This window comes from Planococcus citri, chromosome 5, assembly GCF_950023065.1.
Source record: "Planococcus citri chromosome 5, ihPlaCitr1.1, whole genome shotgun sequence".
Classification (NCBI taxonomy): Eukaryota; Metazoa; Arthropoda; class Insecta; order Hemiptera; family Pseudococcidae; genus Planococcus; species Planococcus citri.
Window position 1 is genome coordinate 71,518,851 of NC_088681.1, and position 21,441 is coordinate 71,540,291.

Below are 21,441 nucleotides of genomic sequence, written 5' to 3' on the forward strand. Positions count from 1 at the left end.
TCATCAATTGCAACAAAATATTTTCAAAGACTGAGAATCGAATGTAATGTAGTCCGCGTTGATCAATATTACACTCGATGTTTTTGCGACTGAATACTGAAATCATTTTCAATTTCAACGGCTTCTCGTAGGAGAAAAGTCGATCACTACTCAAATTCATCATCGATTAATCATCTGAATCATCGATCGTAATCGATTAATGTGATTACGGATTTTAAAAATTAACTCCGCCGACTCCGAATATTTTGGAGAGGGGTAGTCGATTATTTTGATATCGATTATCGAAATGATCGATCGTAATCGATTTCAGTAAATCGGTTTTAAGTATTCTCGATTATCTACTTTAGATAAATATCGATTATCAAAACGGTTTAAATTATCAATCATGATCGATCATTGTGTAATGATAATAAATAATCAATTTTAGAAAATCGATTCAAAATTTTTCGACCATCTACTTTAGATAATATTGATTATCGAAAGTTCGATCATTGTAATAATAAAAATCGGTTTCAGCAAATCGATTTAAAATATTTTCAACCATCTACTTCAGATAATATCGATTATCGAAACGGTTTGAATCGATTATTGTAGTATCTACCTAATCAATTTTAGCAGATACCAGTCGCACACCCTGCCTTGATCCCACCCTCACTTACCTATTCCTTTTTAATTCCGTTCAAATTTCCATAAACTTACTCCTTTAACCCGATACCTTCCACCCAAACTCACCTTCAAACCTTTCGAACCGCCTCGAGGTCTTCCTTGACGACTCTATTGGAGCAACGTGCGCTGGTCGAAAGCCATACACCTTCGTCTCCTACCCGACCCGTATTACCACCCGCACACTCGGACAAATACTCGAGTGAAAAGTATTTCAAAATGTAGCAAAGCTACCTCTATTTGCTAGTAATAGTAGATAAGATTGCTTATTACATTTTTAAATACTTGTCAAAAAAGTAATTCGCTAGGTGCGAGCAACGCTGGGCACCCGCTAGAGTGACGGAGCGTCCAGCGATCCGGACAATCTGCCTCGCTGCGTTGCACTTTCGAGATCGAGATCGACGTTCTCTCGAGACGGTTCTACTTCGAATGATATCTCACTGAGCAGTGAGCGCCAACCCAAGCAGCTCTACTACCTGTGTGAATTTTTAATTTACCCCCTCCAACAAGAATTTTTGCCGGTGGTGCGCGCTGCGCGCACTAAAATTGCCCTCAACGATAACCAATATGTATAATAGAGCGATAAGGCCCATCAGGCGATCTTTTGTCTGGGTTGTCGGTTCGATCGCAGGTGTGCATGAATCATGATAAATGGATTCCTTTTGTATTCAAAACACGATGACGAGTATAAATCAGATAATGGGCGACTGTTTCATTACTCACCAGTCTGGAATTTTCGAATTTTATCAATTTTTAAAGTTTCGCTGGATAAGAATGTAGAATGCACAATGTAATGTACCCTCTATATCTACCTATCATCACAGCGATGTGTTGAAATTTAAACCCAGAATAAAAAGCACTTTCGGCTGGTTCTCTGATAGATCATACAGGGTGGTAAATTTTGAATTTTGAAAATCATTGTATACACGGAGGCTCAAAATAAGGAAACTTGAAAAATAAGGTGATTTTTATCGCCCGTTTGGTTCCAAATTTATTAGTAAATTTGGGATTTCCAATTTTTGAAACTGCATTATGCTATAATTAGTTTTTTGGTCGTAAGTAGAACGAAAGAAAATCTGTGTGAAATTTCACGCGAGATCACGAATTTGGTGATCTGAAAAATAATGAGGTGGACTGATAGGATAAAAGGTAAAGAGGAAGGGTTTATTTTGACAGATTTGATGACATTTTTTCAGGGGTTGGGGGGGGGGGACTGAAGTTCCCAATAAATTCGTGGAGGTTTCTAATGGAACTAAAATTTTTAGTCGACTCCGCATATGTCGGAAATTAGGTATAAACTGGATTCCAGATTTTTTGGTCTACGGGACAGGTACAACAAATTTTTCAAATTTTCAATTCTGGAATTGCTGTATTGGAAAAGGAACTGGTTTGGAAAAATATCGTATGATCAGTCAAGTAAGTCATTAACTGGCAAAAATCGAGGTAATACAATATACTAATGTTGAATTTCCTTAAATTCGGGGCGTTTTTCTAATACAGTAATTTTCAAAAACGTTTCTGGAGGCTTCAGAACGACTTGTAACCGTCTAAAATCGACGCAGCACAAATAAAGTTTAATTTTCCATCTTCATTGCCTAATATTTTGTGGAAATTTCAACTTTCAAAAATCTGCCGGTGGCTTCAAGACTGCTCAAAGCATTTTGAAACCATCTGCAATCGATTTGGGTAGTCGAAAATAGGGTACAATCCGAATCTCGGTGTTTCAGGTTAAATTTTTGCTTCGAATTTGATTTTCAAAAAATTCACTTCAGCTCCCGAATCGCTTGTTTTCAAGATTGCTTCCGAAATTTTATGTCATGGTTAAACGTATCCAATTCAAAGACATCGATTTTTCGAAAATTGCTCAACTTCGAGACCCCATAGGCCATAGATTCACCTTTTTTTGGTTGCGAAGCTCCAAATTTTTCTGGTGGTGGTTTCAACTCGAAAGATAGCCGTGATAGTTTTTTGATGGGAGGGGGGTCCAGGTGCAACCTTAGTGCAAGTGCGTACAGTAAATAAGTGGTTTGTGTCATCATGTGCTAACATTTTTTTTGCGGAATTTTTTCTTACTGCTTCGTAATAATACAGAATGGTTTATTTATATTGTACACGTTACACATTCAGAATGTGTGCTGTGTGTTGCGTTGTGTATCAATTCATTCAATTTCTTATCGCCATCGCGTCTGTTTGAAATTTTACCATCTTTTTTTTTCTTTTTGGTGGGAATGTGAACTTTGATTCATTATTATCAGCGCATAGCTACATTATTAGCCTGGTTTAAAACGTATTTACAGTATGTATTGTTGAAAATATCAACGCGACGACGACAACGACGACGATAAGGAATAACAATAGGGTATTTATATTTTGCTTTAGTTATACTCGCTTCAAATGCGATCATTTTTTCCCTATCGACACGGATAATCGTTTTTTTTCTGGGTTTTCCGCTGACTCGTTGTGGTTATCGCATTTAATTATTCTCACGAGTTCTCGTAGCCGCTGTCGCGCTATTCTAGTCGCGAATACCACCCATTCGAATACAAATTCGCCGGTGTAGCAGATTTAATTATCGAACCGCGCCGCGTATGGGTGAGTGAGAAAATGAAATCGGCGAAGAGACATTTGTGATGACTAATGATCGTCAGCAAATGAGACGGTATTATAAAACATCTACTTATGTATAGTTACGAGTTGAAATATTTAGAAATTTTCCAATTCTCTGGCAGTGGCAGAGGAGAGTGTGGTGAGGGCGGAGGGGATGACCAGGGCGGCAGTAATTTGGTGGAAATTATACGATCAATTAGTATAAGGTTTTGGTAACGCTTGGTGAAGAAATTGAACGGCGCGGCGGTGGCGGTGGCGGTGGCGAAACGTAAAGAAAACTTTTCCAACATTCGTCAGGAGACGACGACTCGGCATTTGAGCAAAAGGCGAGGATGAGGATGAGGACGGAGCGCGAATTTAAAATGCAAACAGGGTGTCGGATGTCGGGTGTAGGAGAAAGCAGAGAGATGAGAGAGAGAGAGAGAGAGAGAGATTCGTATGCGTGGTGTTTATGTTTGAATGTAATGACACAGATGTTACACTCACTCGGTATACTGGAAAGGCGCGCGGAGACGAGGTAAATGGCGAAGCTGCGGCGGTGAGCCACATTAATGACACCAGATACACGAGTTTATCTGCGATTCGCATTACACTTCCTAACAAGCCGCTAACTATTTTGTTCGACACGAAATTTAATAATCAGGTGCCGTTTACTCATTAAAAGACGCCATAAATCAGCGCCCTCTACTAACCGAGCTTTTAATTAAATTCGAATCCGCGTATCCGCCTATTTCTATTGCTGCGTGTGCTGAAATACGAATTCAAGTCCGCGTACGAGTGTATGGTACCTAATACGATTTAATACATAGACAGCCTACTACATCTACATACATACAATGTTTGTTACATGTTTCTATTACATACCTACTACGTGGACGTACATTATGTAATGTACCGCGAAAGCCACCGTGAATTTTCACCCCTGTCATCGAGTCGGAGTCGTGCCACACTGCCACACCACACACGAAGCTGGCATCAACCACCAATATCCATTAAAATTAGAGTATGTTGACGAATTACTGCTATTGCGGCGAATGACGATATTCTGTCGAGAAATTACTACTAACTCACCTATAGACCAGACCCATCTATTAGGTCTTTTTTCTTACAATAAAACTGTTCACTAGGGTGGATCGTGACAAAAAAAATGTCGAACGATTTTGATCAAATTCTATGGAAACTTTCATTTCGAGTTGAAAGTCACGCAGAAAAAATTCAAGTTCCGGGTGGGGGCGCTTCCCGAGAAGAGGGAATTAGCCGAGTTTGACTAGAATTGCAACTGCATGTGTATACGTATGTACTATTTTTAAAACTGGACCATTTTCTCCCAAAACAGGTTGCGATTTTTTTCAAAAATGCCTTCGATCGAGTTGAGGTTCACATAACTCCAGCCCAATTTGAAGTTTGAGTTCAAATAGTTTTCAAAAATGAATTCTGCGCCCTTGAAACTTCAAAGTTTGATTTCTACGGTTTATTTTTTGAAAGTTTTCTATTTTGCACCTTCTCTTTGGAGCATATTTCGGAATACCTATTGGATCAAATGATCTTCGGAAGTGAATTCTGCGCTATTGAAACTCCAAATTTCCATATCAATACTGTATCTTTTAAAAATTTTAAATTTTTCACCTCCTCTTTGGAGCTTATTTTGAAATTTGGGGTTGAATAGGCTTTCAAAAATGAATTCTGCGCTTTTGATACTCCAGATTTTGATATTCATGTTGCCTTTTTTGAAAATTCTAAATTCTGTATCTCCCTTTTTGGAGCACATTTTGAAGTTTTTGGTCAAATGACCTTCAGAAGTGAATTCTGCGATCTTCAAACCTCAAATTTTGATTTCTACGTTGTATTTGTTGAAAATTTTTTTAAGTTTGGGGTCATATAGGTATACATACGTAGTTTTTGTTTGTTTGTTTGTTTTTTTGATGTTCAATTTTGTACTTTCCCCTTGTAGCCTATTTTGGTGTCTGAAGTCATTCAAAAATGAATTCTGCGTCCTTGAAAGCGCAAATTTTTATATCCATATTTGTTTTATTTGAAAATGTTCAATTTCGTACCTCCTCTTTGAAGTTCAATTTTCCTTGTTGTAACTTACGAGCACTTCCGTTATTCCGTGTCAAATCAGCTTGGATTTGCATTCAGGTGCTTTGATTTTACTAGGAACTTTTTCGTAGGCTTCTTTTATAAGGTTAGAGAGAAAATCGCTGTCATTTGGCCTCTCAACCCCCTGTAGGGGCAGCTGAAGCAGGGTACGTTTTTTTTACAACATTGGAATTTCTCATCATGATGCTCTACTTTGGAGTTCAATTGCTTTCGACTGCTGCAACTTGGATAAAATCTGTTTGTGGCGTTTTGAAGGTAATGATAATGAAGAATGTTTTCAAAAGTATTCGCCAAAAATGTGAAAAGTTCACTGTTGAGCTTTTTTTAAAATTTCAGAGCTGTAATAAATTTGTAGGATTACAAAATGGCCGAATGCGAGTAGAATATCAACTCATTTTTCGTTTCCAAACCTGCTGATTCCCAAAATTTCCTAAAAATTAAAAAAATCGTCTAAAATATTCCCTCCAGGATTAGGCCACTGATAGCAGTTTTTCTTCTTTCAGGACCGAAACCAAAAAACCGGTTGTGTAGACTGTAGTGAGGTGTCATAGTTCTGTTTTCTATTTTTTCTATGGAACCGTCAAATGAACGGATGATTCATTAAACTGCGAATTTGACGTGAATCAGTTTCCTACGTTCACTATCTTTTTAAAGCAGTACTCGTAATATAAACTGAGTTATTTCATGGCTAAAATATGGTCGCAAAGATATCGTAGGCACTTAGGTACCTACTACCTACTTGATATGTACTTAAGCCATGTTACTGGATTTTTAGCACTTTGATCTACCTGAAATGTTGTCAGATTTTCTAGCCTTTATACCAATCTGTGCATACTGACTAGGTATAGTGGTACCTGCTTACGGATTGTAAAACCCCAAAAGTAGATCCTACTTGCTTCGATTGTGCACCTCAAAAACAAGCGTATAAATGTTGCTGGCGCTGTCGTTTTTGGATTTGGTTTTGCTTTGCGTTGGATTGGATTGGATTGGGTTGCGTTGCAGCTACGACGACGACGATGATCCACCGCGTTTAAAGTTGAAAATTGCTCGGGCAAAGCCTTTAATCCGACTTGTCAACCGAATCGTAACAGCGAGTAGTAAGCACCGAGCACCGAGCGTCTATGACTTGAGTTGAACTTTAAACGCTTTAATCTTTGTTGGCTACATTAAATCCTGTGTAAGTTTAATCTTTTCTCTCTGGCGTTTCATTCGCCATTGCCCTCTTGCTCTTTTACCACCATATAGAAAACCTTTCAGGATCAGGATATATTTACAAGTTGAGTTATATTACATAGAACAGTGTTACGGTACGAAAGCTCTTTCACCTTTACCTAGCTTATCTCTCACCTACCTACCTACCTACCTACCTACCTACCTGCCTAAAGCTAATGCATATACTAGACCTACTACGTTCTGTACATGGCTTTGGCTGCTGCGAGTATGTACTTCGATAGGATGGCATGGCATGGCATGGCAGGTGCAGTGAAAGCTACTACAATCGAGGACCTATCGTATCGCAACTTAACACCTAATTATAAACGTGCGATAATTTGTCTTGTTAACGCCGCCGCGCCGCCATCCAATTCGCTTCGCTGGCAGTGCCAGTGCTGGAGCCGGTGCCGATGCTGCTAGGCTACCATCGCCGCCGTCACCTTATACTCTACCTAAAGCCCCGTATTTCGAGCTTTTAAATCTTTTAAGCGTTGAACCTAACAGCTAAACCTATAAAGCTGTATGATTTACGTGGCCCCGTCTTCGATGTAATACCTTCGTTATTCGTTGCTATAGCTTTTAACGAGCTTATTTTCATTAGTCTAAATCTAAGCGACTCGACGTGCTACGTGCTATTTTTCAAAATGCTCTCGCTACAGCTACAGCTACAGCGAGCGGTGTTAGGTATTTTTCGACGAGTATTTCCTCCGTCTACCTACTCGAACTCTTATTCGTGTCGTATATCGTATTGTTGTTGGATTGACAGCCGGAAAAGCAAGGAGTGAGAATCAAACTAGAGAAACTTGGAATAGGTACTTTATAAGCAGTAAAATTATTCAAAATTGCCAACATCCGATAGTATTTCATCGAAATTTGGTAGAATTGTCAAAAAAAAAAGTATGTACATATATACATGAAACGTTAAAACGATTTATAAAATCTATCAAAATTTTTATCGATAACCAAAAAGTGATACAGTTACACAAAAATTGAACAAAATTTTGGGAAAATCGTATCAATGCACGCAGAAACTTCGTTTTAAAAAAATATAGAAAATATTTTTTTAAAAACATTTTTTCAAAACATGAAAAACCATCAAAATTATTAAAAAACTGATGATATTTCAGCAAAATTTGCTTATATGTGTAATATCGTAAAAACTTGTTATAAATGAAATGAGAAACATTTTAAAAAACGAATTAAATCATTGAAAATTGTCGAAAACTGATGGAATTTGGCCAAATTTAGCCATAGTTTACCAGAATTCATTAAAATTTGTCGTAAAAGCATTAAAATGTGTAAAAAGCACTAATATGTATCATTGAAATTTGGCTTTGATTGTTGAAATAACGGAAAAACAGTTTTGAAATCATTCAAAATCAGCGCAAAAAAAAATTCGATGCATTTCATTCGATTCGAAGCAAAATATAGGCTAAGTGTAAAATCACGAAAAATTTGATGTCCATTTTAAAAATGATCGCGCCAAACATGCAAAAATGAAATTCTTTGAAAACACCAAAATTTCAACTTTAGGTAATTGAAAGTTTTGATTTTTTGCCGAAATTGTAGGTACAGAAGTCCTACTTTTTTCCATTTTAAAATCAAAACTTTGAAATTTTCTATTCAAGTTATTCTCGTCTTCTTTCTTGGTGATGATTTTTACACCATTTTTTCTCAATTTCCTGTGAGAATTGAAATACATATATATTTTGATGCGATCCCTCCCCTCCCCTCTCCTCTCCCAACTTCATTTCATTCTGAGAATGAAGTTCTCGAAGTCTGGGGGCGGGGCAGGAATGTGTTCTATGTACGTAGACGTACCATTTTTGATAAATAGGGATCTTGTTTTTCGGCCAAAATGAACGTTTTTAGACAAGTACTTTTGGTTTCTAAGAAGAGCGAGTGCTATTTTGTCATCACTCGTCACCGATATGTACTGGTAATTGGTATGTCTTATTCGTAACCACCGAATTCGAATTAGATACATCGAATTGCGCGTATTACTATTGCTGTTCATCTTATCGCCGAAAACAAGAAACGGGTTTAGAATTCGTTATGAAATTGAGAAATAAAAAAATACACCATCGCGAATGGCGAAAGAAAGAAAGTAAGTAAGTAAGACAGAAAGAAAGAAAGAAAGGTGTGATAAGAAACGAGAAATTTTGATAGAAGCCAATTTCCCGCTGAAAAAGGAAATAAAAGCCGAAAATCTCGCCACTTGGCTGTAAAGGACTATAAATTTCGCGCAGTCCTTATCAAAATGCTACAAATTAGAAAAAGAAAATACTCGTTCAGTTTCTCCGTTTCATCTCATCGCATCTCTTGCCCTTGCCGAAACAAATCCTAAACACGAGTACTTGGGCGAAGTGTGCTAATAGTGGAGCTGTGTGGCTAAATACATAGTACGTGGCTACGTATACGTGAAAAGACAAACGAAGATGGTTCGAATCTTCCAAAAGAATGGAAGATAAAACTAAAAAAAGAAAAGAAAAAGAGTGAAAAAAAAAGGACAAAAAACAAAAATAAAAATGAAAAAAGCCACGAATAGAGATGGAAATAAAATATGAATGCGCTATTGCGCTATACTCGAGAACACATCTGTCTGTTACAAGTTTTAACACGATAAAATCTTGTTTATTTAAGTCTAACAGCGCCACCTACAAATAAAATAGCCAATAACGTTTACAGAATAAATTGCGTTTTCCCATTCCGTCGTCGGGGCTTTTAGTTATCACCCTCGCAAATAAATCCGAAGGATTACGAGGTTAAAGCTGCTCGAAGTGGGCTAAAGCTCGTGTGAGTTGTCTGTTGATGATGGCTCGGCTCGGCTCGGGTCCCGTCTGTAAACTCTTGTTCACTTACCAAAGGATTTAGATCTTTGTATTGCACCTGATCCCACATTTGAAGTTATTCGCGCTTTTTATTAAACAACCTTAGGGAGAGATAGGTAGTACTACTAGTACTAAAGACGCGGCCGGCGCGGCGCGGCGATGCGCGTGAAAAAAAACACATCACACGAACAAACAAACGTAACATTTCACGTAAAATAACACGTACCACGGGCATTATAGCATACACCCATACAGTGTGTGCGAAAGCGAATACATTGTATGTGTATCTGTATTGCTGTTTTATTCGCTTATATACCATACCTACTTACACACGCATCGCTCCCGCATCCAGCCAAACGGAAACTACCGTACCTACCTACTCTGCGAGAGATGAGAATAACGACAAGATGAGAAGGATGGAAAAAAACTGCGAGCGAAAAAATGGAATAAATCAAATAGAGGATCAAGTGGGATAGCGAAGAAAAGTTTAACAATTTCGCGGATGCTTTACAACTATAGCGAGAAATACACAATCGTCCATAAACAAGAACGAAGAACGTGATTCTTCGTGTCACAATAAAATCCCAAAACGTTTTTCAACTCGGATCTGCTGGAATAATTCTGTAAATAAGTTTTTTTTTTTAACGCGATGCGATACGATTCCGTCGTCGTCGGCGTAGCTGCAGCTGCAATCTTCCTCACCTTGCTGTAAAATCTAAAACTCGACCCGAAGGAGATACGATACGACAGATATAAATTATTTCTAGTTTATTGCATTTTTTTGTTCTTGTGACGAAGTTGCCAAATGTTCATCGCTCGCCAAACTTTCCGGCCGTTTTGAAGCCTGACTTCTTAAGCTTTGGAGTGTGTAGTTTTTGTTGAAAGGACAAGCAGAGTAAAAAAACTCGAGTGTGTGTTCTTGGCTGCGTAATGCTTAGACCTTACACGAAAGAATAGAATACCTATCTTACTTCAAGCGTACCTACCTACCTACATTATTGGTAAAAGTAGTAAAAATGTTGATTTTAAACATGGATGCTGAAAATCTGAAATTAGGTAGTGTAAATAGGTACTTGGCTACTTGCCTGTATTTCACTTAGGCCACCTCTAACAAAAAACATTTTACGGTTATTTCAATGTTCAAAAAGACTCTAGAACTGCTCAAAATTGTTTGAAACCGTTCCCAAACGCTTCGGGATGGAGAGAAGGGGAGGGGGCTCAAAAATTAGGTACATTCTGCATTTCAGCTTTCTCGATAAATTTGGTAAAATTTCAATTGCATTTTTAGTCCAAATATTTCCCAAAAATAACTGCACATTTTGATGAGGAGGGCGAGTTGAACGTTCCTGGATATTGCATGAAAAGGCAGTGATTTTTCTGAAAATAAAATAAAACAGAACGTCGAGCACCCTGATGTGATCTGAAGGCAAATCCCTTCATTGGGTACAGGTGCACCATAAGGTGTTTTTTGTTTTTTTGTCAAGTTAATACGAGTTAACAAGGTACGTATGTATCTAAAACAGTTCATGGAAGCAGTGAAAATTGGGTATCCAAAAATTTTGAGGGCCTGTACAAGTCTGCGAATTCAAAAATACAAAAATTACAAAGTAGAGATGAAATTTAAGTGAAATTGGGCAGAATGTAGCAAAAACTGCGAAACAGGAAAATCATTTTTTGTTGATTTGCAGTAAAAGTGTTGCAAACATGTTTTTGAAAATTTACAAGCAATTTTTTTAATGAATTGGCAGCTCTGTTGTGTACATCTGTGATCGATAGATTTGTCCTCGTCGTGTTTTTGGAGATGGAGCGAGGGGTAAGTCGAGAGGTTTTTGGGAATGTTGTACGAAAAAAGTTGGTGAAAAGGACGAAAGGTAGAGATTCTTCAACAAAAAAGAAGAGATTTGCTACCTACGCTGAGGAAAATCGACTCGCGCATAAATGAATAAATATTCCGAGTGTTTATTTTTTGAAAAATTTCGAGGCAATTTGAATTGCGGAATCTTTACAATTGGATGAGTTCGTGATTAGCTACTTGAATCGTTTACCTATACTCGATGATTGACCTATTTTCAGGTTCAGACGACACCTATATTAATGTATTGTGTATGTGTGCAACCATCAATCAAATCGAATTTCGAAGTGTCGTCGAGGAACATCTTGAAAAACTGAAACGAAACATGACTCACTATGTATGTAACCTTGAGGAGGAAATTGACATTTTTTTCACGATTTTCCTCAGAGGAAAAAACTTTTTTCTCGTTATGTAGCGAATACAAAAATATAAATATGTATTTATCTAGATTACTTGGCCGTAATAAGTAGAAGTACGTACTCGAGCAACGTGCAGAGTATTTTAACATATTGTTGTTTCGATAAGCCGATTTAAGTATATGTTTAGCTGTTTCAAAGTACATGTTTCATGTTTGATTCATTTATGTGATGCGTATCGCATTTGCATTCGAACAGGAAAGACGAATTGTTTTATTTTCATACAAAAAAAACCTCACGAAGTAGAAAACTTTTTACGCATTACTCGGCACCTTTAACTGATACGAGAGAGTTACCCCAATGCTAGGGTGGGGAGGGGGTCATGCGGACGAACAAATCTCCGAATAGACCCTTGATTTTAGTTTTGAACCAAATAATAGCGATGGCGGTTCAATCTTACTCGATCGATTTGCTTGAAATGATTGATCAAGATTACCAAAATATGTATTCACTGGATTCTGGAATCAAATGAAGAAAATTCGCGAGAAATCGAATCGCTTGACCAAGGTTTGGAACCTATCGAATGATGACAATACTAAATTGAGTGATACCTTCGATCCGTACTCGACTATAAAGGGGCATTTACAACATAATTGGACATTGGTGGGTGCAACAATCAAAAAATTGAGTACCTAAACATTTTGTTCAGTGTGATGGAGAGATGCATTGTACAATGTAAATGCAAGTGTATTCGTGGAAGATTATAAGCATAATAAGTAGTACCCAACATAACATTAGAATTAGAAATATGCGCAGGTGGGGGTGGTAAAATGTAGAACATCGGCGACGCGACGTAAAGAAAAGAAATTCCGTTTTCAATTTATACGACAACGAAAAGCAATTTAATCTTTGTAATACAAATAAAACGGGAAAAATATTTTTTGGTAGAGTACGAGTAGGTACGACGACGACGACGACATAACGTAAGCTCGAAGCTCGCGCGCGCGTAAGCGTAAGCGTAAGGCTTTTTCATAAAAGTCGAGCCATTTTTATGCGGGGACGGTAGTGCAAGTTTTTTGAAAAATGATACAGTTTCAAATTAATTACGAACATTTAAGAACCCCTATACTATACTGGTATAGTCTGGCGTATCCGTATACTCCAACTCTCGTGCTTTCGCGATAACCACTGGCTGTTTGTTCAGCTTTCAGCTGGATCTATTCATAACCTAGATTTATTGCCGTAATAAGTGTTAATACCGACGACAATGACTTGCTACCGCTACTACTACCTCCGCCACCGCCAGTGCCAGTGCCACCCTCATCTTGGCTTTCGCCATTCACCGCTGCCCATGCCCATGCCCCTGTCTTTATTCATATAACGTGCTTTTATAGTCCGTTTCTCTCTCTTTCTCTCCCTCCCTCCCTCCCTGCCTGCTTGCCCCCTTACCCCTTGACCCTTTGCAACCCTACATCTCTCGCATGGTGTACCTAGTTTTTCATCCTGCATCCTCCTCCTCTTGCTTTCTCGATACTTGTCGACGGTTTTGTCGTCGCTGTCGTCGTCGTTATCGTCCTTTTCATATTAGGTTAAACAATAAGCTCCCTTTTGTATGGATAAACAGACGTTATATCGTTACGTTATGCGAATAATTTTATCAATATCATACATATACGCTGTATTATAAGCCGAGCTCAATACAGTACATCGTCATCTACATACGTACGAGTACTACGTAAACGCGTACTATCTCTTACATCTACTTATCATAACCCTGCATTGCCAGCAGCAGCAGCCGATGCGATGTACGCTGGTCCCTGCTTGATAATTTCTATAAATAACGAGTCAATAGGTAGTACCCTTACAACTACAATGCTAGATGCTACATACGAATACAGACTCATTTGCGGAGATGTCGCGAAGAAAATGGTTCGATTTAGGTAAGTGGTAGGGGCTTTAAAACCGCAAAAATTCGCCTAATTCAAGTATCGTAATGAACTGAAATAAATACTCTGATTTGATCCGTGAAAGACTTTGATTAAGGTGGGGAAGGGAGTAAATTTTTCAATTTTTTCGAATATAGGCTCTGGATCTGTCTCGCTGATACTTTGCTGAAAGAGCAGTTGAGTTATCAAAGTAAACTTTAAGTTTGGCTCTTGCTTGGATTGGGAGGAACGGGGAGGGGGGCAAATCCCCTGCGTTTTGGGTTTGAGTCCTCCGATCTAGCGTGGAATTCTTATGTATAGAATCCTCACATTAGGATGAGTGAAAATCGTCATTAGGTATTGGCCTCCACCTTGTGCTTTTTCAGTAGTTGAAATTTCTTGTAATACTTATCAAGTTATTGTCCAACTGGCAACTTTAGAGTTTCATTGTTCGAGACTGGTACAACTTGCCGAAAATAGGTTTATGACGTTTCAAAGTTAGTTGAGAGTGATTTCGAAAATATTCTCCAAAAATTTCAATTAAGGTAGAGTGGGGTAGTTGCAAAAATAAGGTAATTGCAAAATTGTAACCTTATGCAAAAAATATCAATTTTCTGGTTGTGACAACTAGGGGGTGTCGAAGCAACAACCTTTACTGACATATTCACCTGGTCACAACTCGCGGGGTTCTCGTCGCTCCGTAGTAAACACGTAAGTAAGCGGCAAATTATGATAAAGCTTTGAAATTTGGTATGATGAACAAGGACACCAACAGAAAATTTTTAAGCCCGGGAGGCAATCGCCAAGTCCCATAGGAGGGGAATGGGGGTGATTAAGGGGAGGGTTCAACCTCCCATTTTTTCAAATGGGGCTAACGGGGCCATATTGGTGTCAATTCCATATGATTGAACCCTGCTGAGTTCGAAAATACCACTACTTTCAAAATCTGAGGAAGAGGCATGCCTCAAATTTGAGATTTTCTGAGTGAAGTTTTTGCATTTTTCTCAAAAATACCCCAAAATTACAGTTTTTTAACCCTGGACGACACGCTGACCTTTCATCGATATTTTTATGGTCATTTTCAGATTCTACAGGTCAATTACAATGCGAATCGACCATCAATACTTTCGCATACCTCTACCGTGGGTGTACAGAGGGGTCTAAAGGGGTTAAAAATTGACGTTTTTTCGGCATTTTCTCGCAAAAATCGGGGGTTTTGAACTGTGCACCGGATACAATTAGCGGGAGAAGGTTCTAATGTCGATTTTCGAATACTACAAAGCAAATGCCATCGAATAAGACTCGGAGGCACTTTTCACACCCCTCCTGGGAGGTAGTAGAGGGGGTCAAATTTGACCCTTATCTCGCTTATGTTGAATCAATTTTAGAAATGTAATCAACGTAAGTGTACATTTTCTTACTACCGAGTTAATGATGTTTGCATCAATGTTTTTTGTACCGTCGAACCCAAATTTGCTATCATTTTATCGATTCTAGGGGGAGGGGGGGGGGTGAGACCATATAGGGTAGTAGGTCTATTTTTCACAAAAAATCGACATGTACGTATATCAAAATGTAGGTTTTCAAGGACGCTGATTTCAGAAATGCTATCAGTTTTTCATTTTGGTTGAAGCTAAGGGGATGATACTGCATTCAAGGTGTGGGGGATGAAATTTTTCACAAAAAAATCGACATGTATATCGAAATGTAGGTTTTCAAGGATGCTGATTTCAGAAATGCTATCGATTTTTTATGAACAGAGGTGTATTTTAAAAAATGCCTGTGAAATAGAAAAAACTGTCGATTTATCTGGAATTTCCACGATTTAGGGTCATGAAGTATGGATTAAAGTTTAAGATAAGATATCGCAATTTGAAATTTTTTAAAATTTTGGCTGTAAATTGCGTTTTTGCAACTACCCCAGAAAAAATCAACTCTGGGTCGGAGTGATGGCAAAAACTACTTTTTTTTCATTTTTGCAGTTACCACAAATGTTTTTTTGCCCTAAATAACTTGAAAACGGTTCGAAATTACAAAAAAAAAAAATCAACTTCCACGGTCACATGATGAGTTACACGTTAGAGAAGTCAATCAATCAATATTTATTTATTTCTAAAAATATTTCGAAATTACAAAATATCCCGCCTATGCGCAATTACGCGAGCGAGGGGGCCTCCAATGGTAACAGTGAGAAAAAAAATTTAACAGATTGAAAGAGGAAGTAATTAACAGTTTTACTGAATTTTAAACTTATTGCTCCTTTTCAATGTTTTACTAATATATTTGACGAAAAATGTATTTCTATGACGAGTTTTTTTACATAAAAAACATCAGAAATGATCAATAGTTAATTTTTTGTTCATTTTGAAAAAATAATTTTTCAACATTTTTTCACTCCCCTAAAAATTTTTTTGGAAAGTGGAAAAGTTATCGAATTTTTTACCGAATCAAGACCACGAATACATCAAAAGTTAGCAAATGACACGTAAAATACAGTGAGTGTGTTGAAAATTCAAAAAAATGAAAAAATAAAAAAAATCGCCCACTTTTGCAAATGCAAAAGTCGATTTTCAAATTTTCAAATTGCAGTTTTCTCCACGATTTGTGGACCAAATTGTACCAAAATTTTACCATTGATAGAGAACCCCTTGAAGTATAAGTGGTACAAATTTCAGCTTCATTCGAGCAATAGTCTTCTCACAGCGCCCCCCTCTCAAAGTGTCACTAATCAAGTAGTGCTTTGCAATTACCCCACTCTACTTTAATGTTCAAAGTCGTTGAGTTTTTTTTTTGAATGCTCGGTTTTCAAAATCTTGAAAAATTTCGGCTATATAATTTCAAAATTTGAATAAATTCATGTTAATTCCTCTACATGTCCATACGAGTATTTCGTTCATTTCGTTGTATATTTTCTCCGAAAACTTTCAGATTATTTTCGTTTATCGTGATCAACTTCGCTAAAATCCTAATAACGTACCTGTGTGATGCGGTTTCTGCAATTTCCTAGAAATTGTTGGCATGTTTCCTTATCAAATTATCGATTACCTATAAAACTTATGAATAATTTGTGAAGAAGGAAGACAAAAAGAAACGTATCTTTGTGAATCACCAAATTGATATTCATGAAAACTTGAGTCAAGATTATACTTAAAGTTGTAGTTTCCTCATTACGAAATTTTGTAGCCTACCTAAACATACTCGTATTTCAAAACGGTATTCGAAGTTGAAAATATGCGTCCCCTTCTACCTCTGAGTTGGAATAAATGCTAAGTGAGTGAAAAAACACTTCGTGCATGAAATACTCAGCCTACAGATACGTTCTATGTATTTGTTTCACCCACTTTCAAGATTTGCCAGCGATAAGACTCAAATAAAATTTAGCCTCATATCGATAATGTTTCAGAGTTTGTTGATTGTCTACATTTTTCTATGCATCCTGAAGGATGACGAAATCCTTGTGTAGATTGTACCTGGTGTGATCAAGTGATCAATTTAGGTACTCTCACTTGCAAAAGGCCCTCGTAGCTACTACGAGTACCTACCAACTGACCAGGGAACCTCATGAAATGTGCCTTGTGGATTTAGATGGAAAGTGGTCTCAGTGGTAGCCCTTAACCCAAGAGTACCACACCATTAAAATTATAGCAGCCAGTTTTGAGTTTAGCTCGCGCAGTGAAGTTTTGAATTTTCAAATTTTCAAAAATCGCTCCCCGACGCTCGGGTTTTTTCCACGGTGTTGTCGTGGGAAAATTCTGACTCACGCGCTCGCTCGAGGAACTTTTTTCATTTTCCCATTCAATCAAATTTTTCATATTACATCTTTCCAAGATTATTCAAATTTTCATCGAAAATAAAAAATTTGAGTGATCTTCGAAAAGTACATAATATAATATGAAAAATCTAGTTGAACAGAAATGAGAAAAATAAAACATGCCGCTTGGTCAAGCGCGTAGGTCAAAATTTTCCCACGACAACGCCGTGGAAAAAATCCGAGCGTCGGGGTAGCGATTTTTGAACATTTTAAAATTCAAAATTTTACTGCGGGAGCTAAACTTGAAACTGGCTGATATAATTTTAATGGTGTGGTATATCTATTTGGGCCAAGGGCTACTACTGAGACCACTTTCCATCCAAATCCCCTGTCCCCGGGGGGACATTTCATGAGGTTCCCCAGAGAAAAGTAGTGTAGCCATAAAACTTGAATAGGCAACCAACAACCCAACAATTTTTCCGTGGTTTGTTGGGGTGAACTTTGTTCGAAATCGAACTATCGAAGATAAAGTTTATTGAAATGCATAGATAGGTACATGAGTACATCTACACATATCTACATACAATTTGCTATTTATCGAGTTCACGCACACGTTTAGATAAACTTTTGAGAGTTTGTGTATTTATTGTATGCAGACCTACATACACTACATTGATTGTTGATTGATTATAAGATTACGCTCCACGCAATTACTATTATCTATGCAGTATGAATGGATCTCATTTAGATTCTCCTAGAATATTCTTTTCCGCATTTATTGTATACGTGCTTGTGCTTCTGTTCATTTTTGTTCAAAAGCTGAACTTTGTACTGGCGACAGGCGACTGACAATGTGAGAAACCCAAGTACAACTGCGTATTTGCGTATTACTTTTCTCAATATCAAAGGATCATTTTTTTTTTCAAAATCATTCTATTAAATCGAAAAAAATATTACGTACATTTTTTTCATTCTCTACTGGCTACACTGATTGTCAGCTGTGATAAGAAAGAACCAACCAACCAGCAGCGTTCTTTGTAATGGTTCGTTGCGCTGTGACTGTGAGAGTGTAGTGTAATGTAAATAACAGTAATATTTTCCTGGTAGTATCGAAGTAGTGTTGGTAAACGAATACATTGTACTGTACTGTATTTGTGGATATAAATAATTACAGAATTGATGATTTTGCATGTATTCGTGATTGTACTGCGTAGTAACCACTCGTTTTGATGTTCATTTGATTGTGGTGTTCGAGTTCTTTATTTCATTTTATTACATCTCTATTGTGACCATTGGAATCGTTTTTAGTTTTGGGTAAGTGTTTCATGTTCCTTCGTGGCATTTTATAAGTTATTCGTATTATAATTTCATTAATTAGTGCTGTGTTATTTTTTCACTTCTTGAGAATCAATTTGCTCGCTTTCTTAGAAACAAAAAAAAACTGATATACCTAGGTAAGGTACATTGAACAAAGAAAAGTGTCTCACCTTCAAATTGTGTTATGGTGTTTTTTAATTTCAATTTTATTTATTTTTGATTCTGTGGCTATTGCTTAGGTACTGTACTTGTAATTTTATGATGCAATTTTATGTGTGAACGATATAAATTTATGATTTCAATTTTCAGGCTGTAACCATTATTCAAGATGAAGCTGTGCGCATTATTTTTCTGCTCTTTCTACGTCTTATGCACTGTTAACGCTGTTTCGTTTACGGATTTGGTCGCTGAAGAATGGGATTTGTTCAAGGTTAGTACGTGTGTGAAATATTATCATCTTTCTTTGTGTTTCTGAATCTGAATCTGAATCGGGGAAAAAATGCAAGAAAGTTACTGAGGGGGAAGCGAAACTGATTTTGAAACTGTTTCTAGATGACTAATTTCTGTATGTTACGAATGGGCGAATCGTTCTGAATAAGCGAAACTAGATAAAAATGAAAAAAACCAGTGATGGTCAATTGGTCATTCATTCATAATCTAGAATCTAGCATATTAATTAATTGTCGAATTATGACGTCACTCGTGACGAAATGTAAATTGTAATTTAAAACTGGTTTAAAGTATTTCTGTATCGAAATACCTAATAGGTACGTAAGATGCAATGTTAATTAATTTCAACTCGTTACTTACAGACGCAGTTTTCGAAAGCCTACAATTCAGAAATTGAAGACAAATTCCGACTCAAGGTGTTCATGGATAATAAACATAAGATCGCCAATCACAACAAAAGATTCCGTAATGGCGAAGTATCCTTCGAAATGGAAATGAATCATTTCGGCGACTTGGTAGGCTGCCTGCGATAATAATTCAGTTTTCATTGTAGCCTCTCGTTCCATTTGGGCGTTGATTTTCAATAATTTCAATTTTCACCTACGCGTTTCAGCTGCATCATGAATTTGTCAAAACTGTCAACGGTTATAAACATAATTTGAGAAGAGTGATGGGCGATGAAAACGACGCCCTTACGTATATCGCACCTTTCAACGTTACCGCTCCCGATACCATCGACTGGAGAACCCAAGGAGCTGTCACCGAAGTCAAAAATCAAGGACAATGCGGATCATGCTGGGCTTTCAGCTCCGTAAGTTCCACAATAAGTTAGCTCACGCGTCCGTGAAAAATAATCGCTCGCGTTTTCGGCTCTGGGGTAATTTTTTCGATTTAGGCTACGGCTGAGATTATTTTTTTTTTTTTTGGTACATATTCTAGTGGAGCAAAAATTGAAGGAAAAAAGCGTAAATTTATCGAACATTATGCGACCTGAAAATGAAAATGAAAAAAAAATTGAATTCAGATAGTAAAATTGAAAATTTAATCGATGCGCCGAAATAGTTTTTCAAATGAACTTGATTTCATCGTTGTCGACTCGTTTCAATTACTCGTATATGGGAGAATGCGCGCATATGTTTCAATATTTACTCGGATGTTAGCTGCCGAACGAGTGATGATTTCGAATGGAAATTTCTAGCACTTTCGAATACTTACTGTCGCGTGTGTAAATTTCATTACCGACTCGTCGTTTTTTTAATACCTACGTACGTATTTCAGACTGGTGCATTGGAAGGACAACATTTCAGAAGCACCGGTAAATTAGTATCACTCAGCGAACAAAATCTAGTCGATTGCTCCGGCAAGTACGGAAATAACGGATGCGAAGGAGGTTTAATGGATAATGCTTTCACTTACGTCAAAGACAACAAAGGTATCGATACCGAAAAATCATACCCCTACGAAGCGCAAGTAAGAGATGGCAAAACATTTACGAGTATTCGCCTAATCACTTAGCCTAGAAGGTAGTTTTGGTTTTGATTCTAAAATGATCGATATTTTTAGGACGACAAATGCAGATACAATCCTAAGCAATCTGGTGCCACTGATAAGGGTTTCGTCGATATTCCCGAAGGAGATGAAGCGAAATTGAAGTTGGCCGTAGCTACAGTGGGACCGGTAGCCGTTGCCATTGACGCTGGTCACGATTCTTTCCAATTTTACAAACGAGGTCCGCCTTCTTTTCTTTTTTTTCATTTCAATCTACGCGATTTAAAAATCGAAAAACTTGACAATTTTTTATCATCTTTTTTCCAGGAGTATATTTCGAAAAACAATGCGGTAATCAACCCGACGAATTAGACCACGGTGTATTGGTAGTAGGCTATGGCACAGAAAGCGGAAAAGACTTCTGGTTGGTGAAGAACTCTTGGGGCAAATCGTGGGGTTTAGAAGGTTACATTAAAATGGCCCGTAATAAGAAAAATCATTGCGGTATCGCCACCAGCGCCAGTTATCCGGTAGTTTAATGAAATACCATTTCTTTTAAATCTAGTTCCTCCTTTTTATTCTCTTTTGTGATGTGATCGGAACTCGAAAAATTCTTACTCCGCCTGTACATTATGCGTAATGTTTACTTTACTCCCGAGTGCATTTTTTTTTTTTGTACCCTCTTACGTGCCTATATCTAATGTATTCTAAGCAATTTATTTACGGCTAGGTAATATGTATTATGATTAATTTTTTTCGAATTGTGATATTATTACTCGTACTTTTCTTATTCTTATAGAACGATCAATTTACGCGATTCGTTGTTTTAATCAAAATTGAGATTCAATATACTATCGATATATTTTTTTAATTGCGTCTTTCTTCATTT

The 21,441-nt window shown here is 37.4% G+C and overlaps 1 protein-coding gene across 1 annotated transcript; it reads left to right on the forward strand.

Annotated features, from left to right (window-relative positions):
- The first annotated feature begins 18,397 nt into the window (after positions 1 to 18,397).
- Cp1 (cathepsin L) lies at positions 18,398 to 21,423 on the forward strand. The gene is made up of 7 exons (XM_065366837.1): positions 18,398 to 18,611; positions 18,924 to 19,044; positions 19,427 to 19,579; positions 19,678 to 19,875; positions 20,343 to 20,534; positions 20,628 to 20,793; positions 20,880 to 21,423. Exons 2-7 carry the CDS (start codon positions 18,943 to 18,945, stop codon positions 21,089 to 21,091), a joined length of 1,023 nt encoding a protein of 340 aa, XP_065222909.1. The 5' UTR covers positions 18,398 to 18,611; positions 18,924 to 18,942; the 3' UTR covers positions 21,092 to 21,423.
- The last annotated feature ends 18 nt before the right edge of the window (positions 21,424 to 21,441 follow it).

Excerpts from the sequence above, each read along its gene's own strand:
- Cp1 (XM_065366837.1), top strand. The coding sequence starts at position 18,943 with ATGAAGCTGTGCGCATTATTTTTCTGCTCTTTCTACGTCTTATGCACT. Across the intron at positions 19,045-19,426 it reads AAGAATGGGATTTGTTCAAG|ACGCAGTTTTCGAAAGCCTA; the intron begins GTTAGTACGTGT and ends CGTTACTTACAG. Across the intron at positions 19,876-20,342 it reads CATGCTGGGCTTTCAGCTCC|ACTGGTGCATTGGAAGGACA; the intron begins GTAAGTTCCACA and ends TACGTATTTCAG.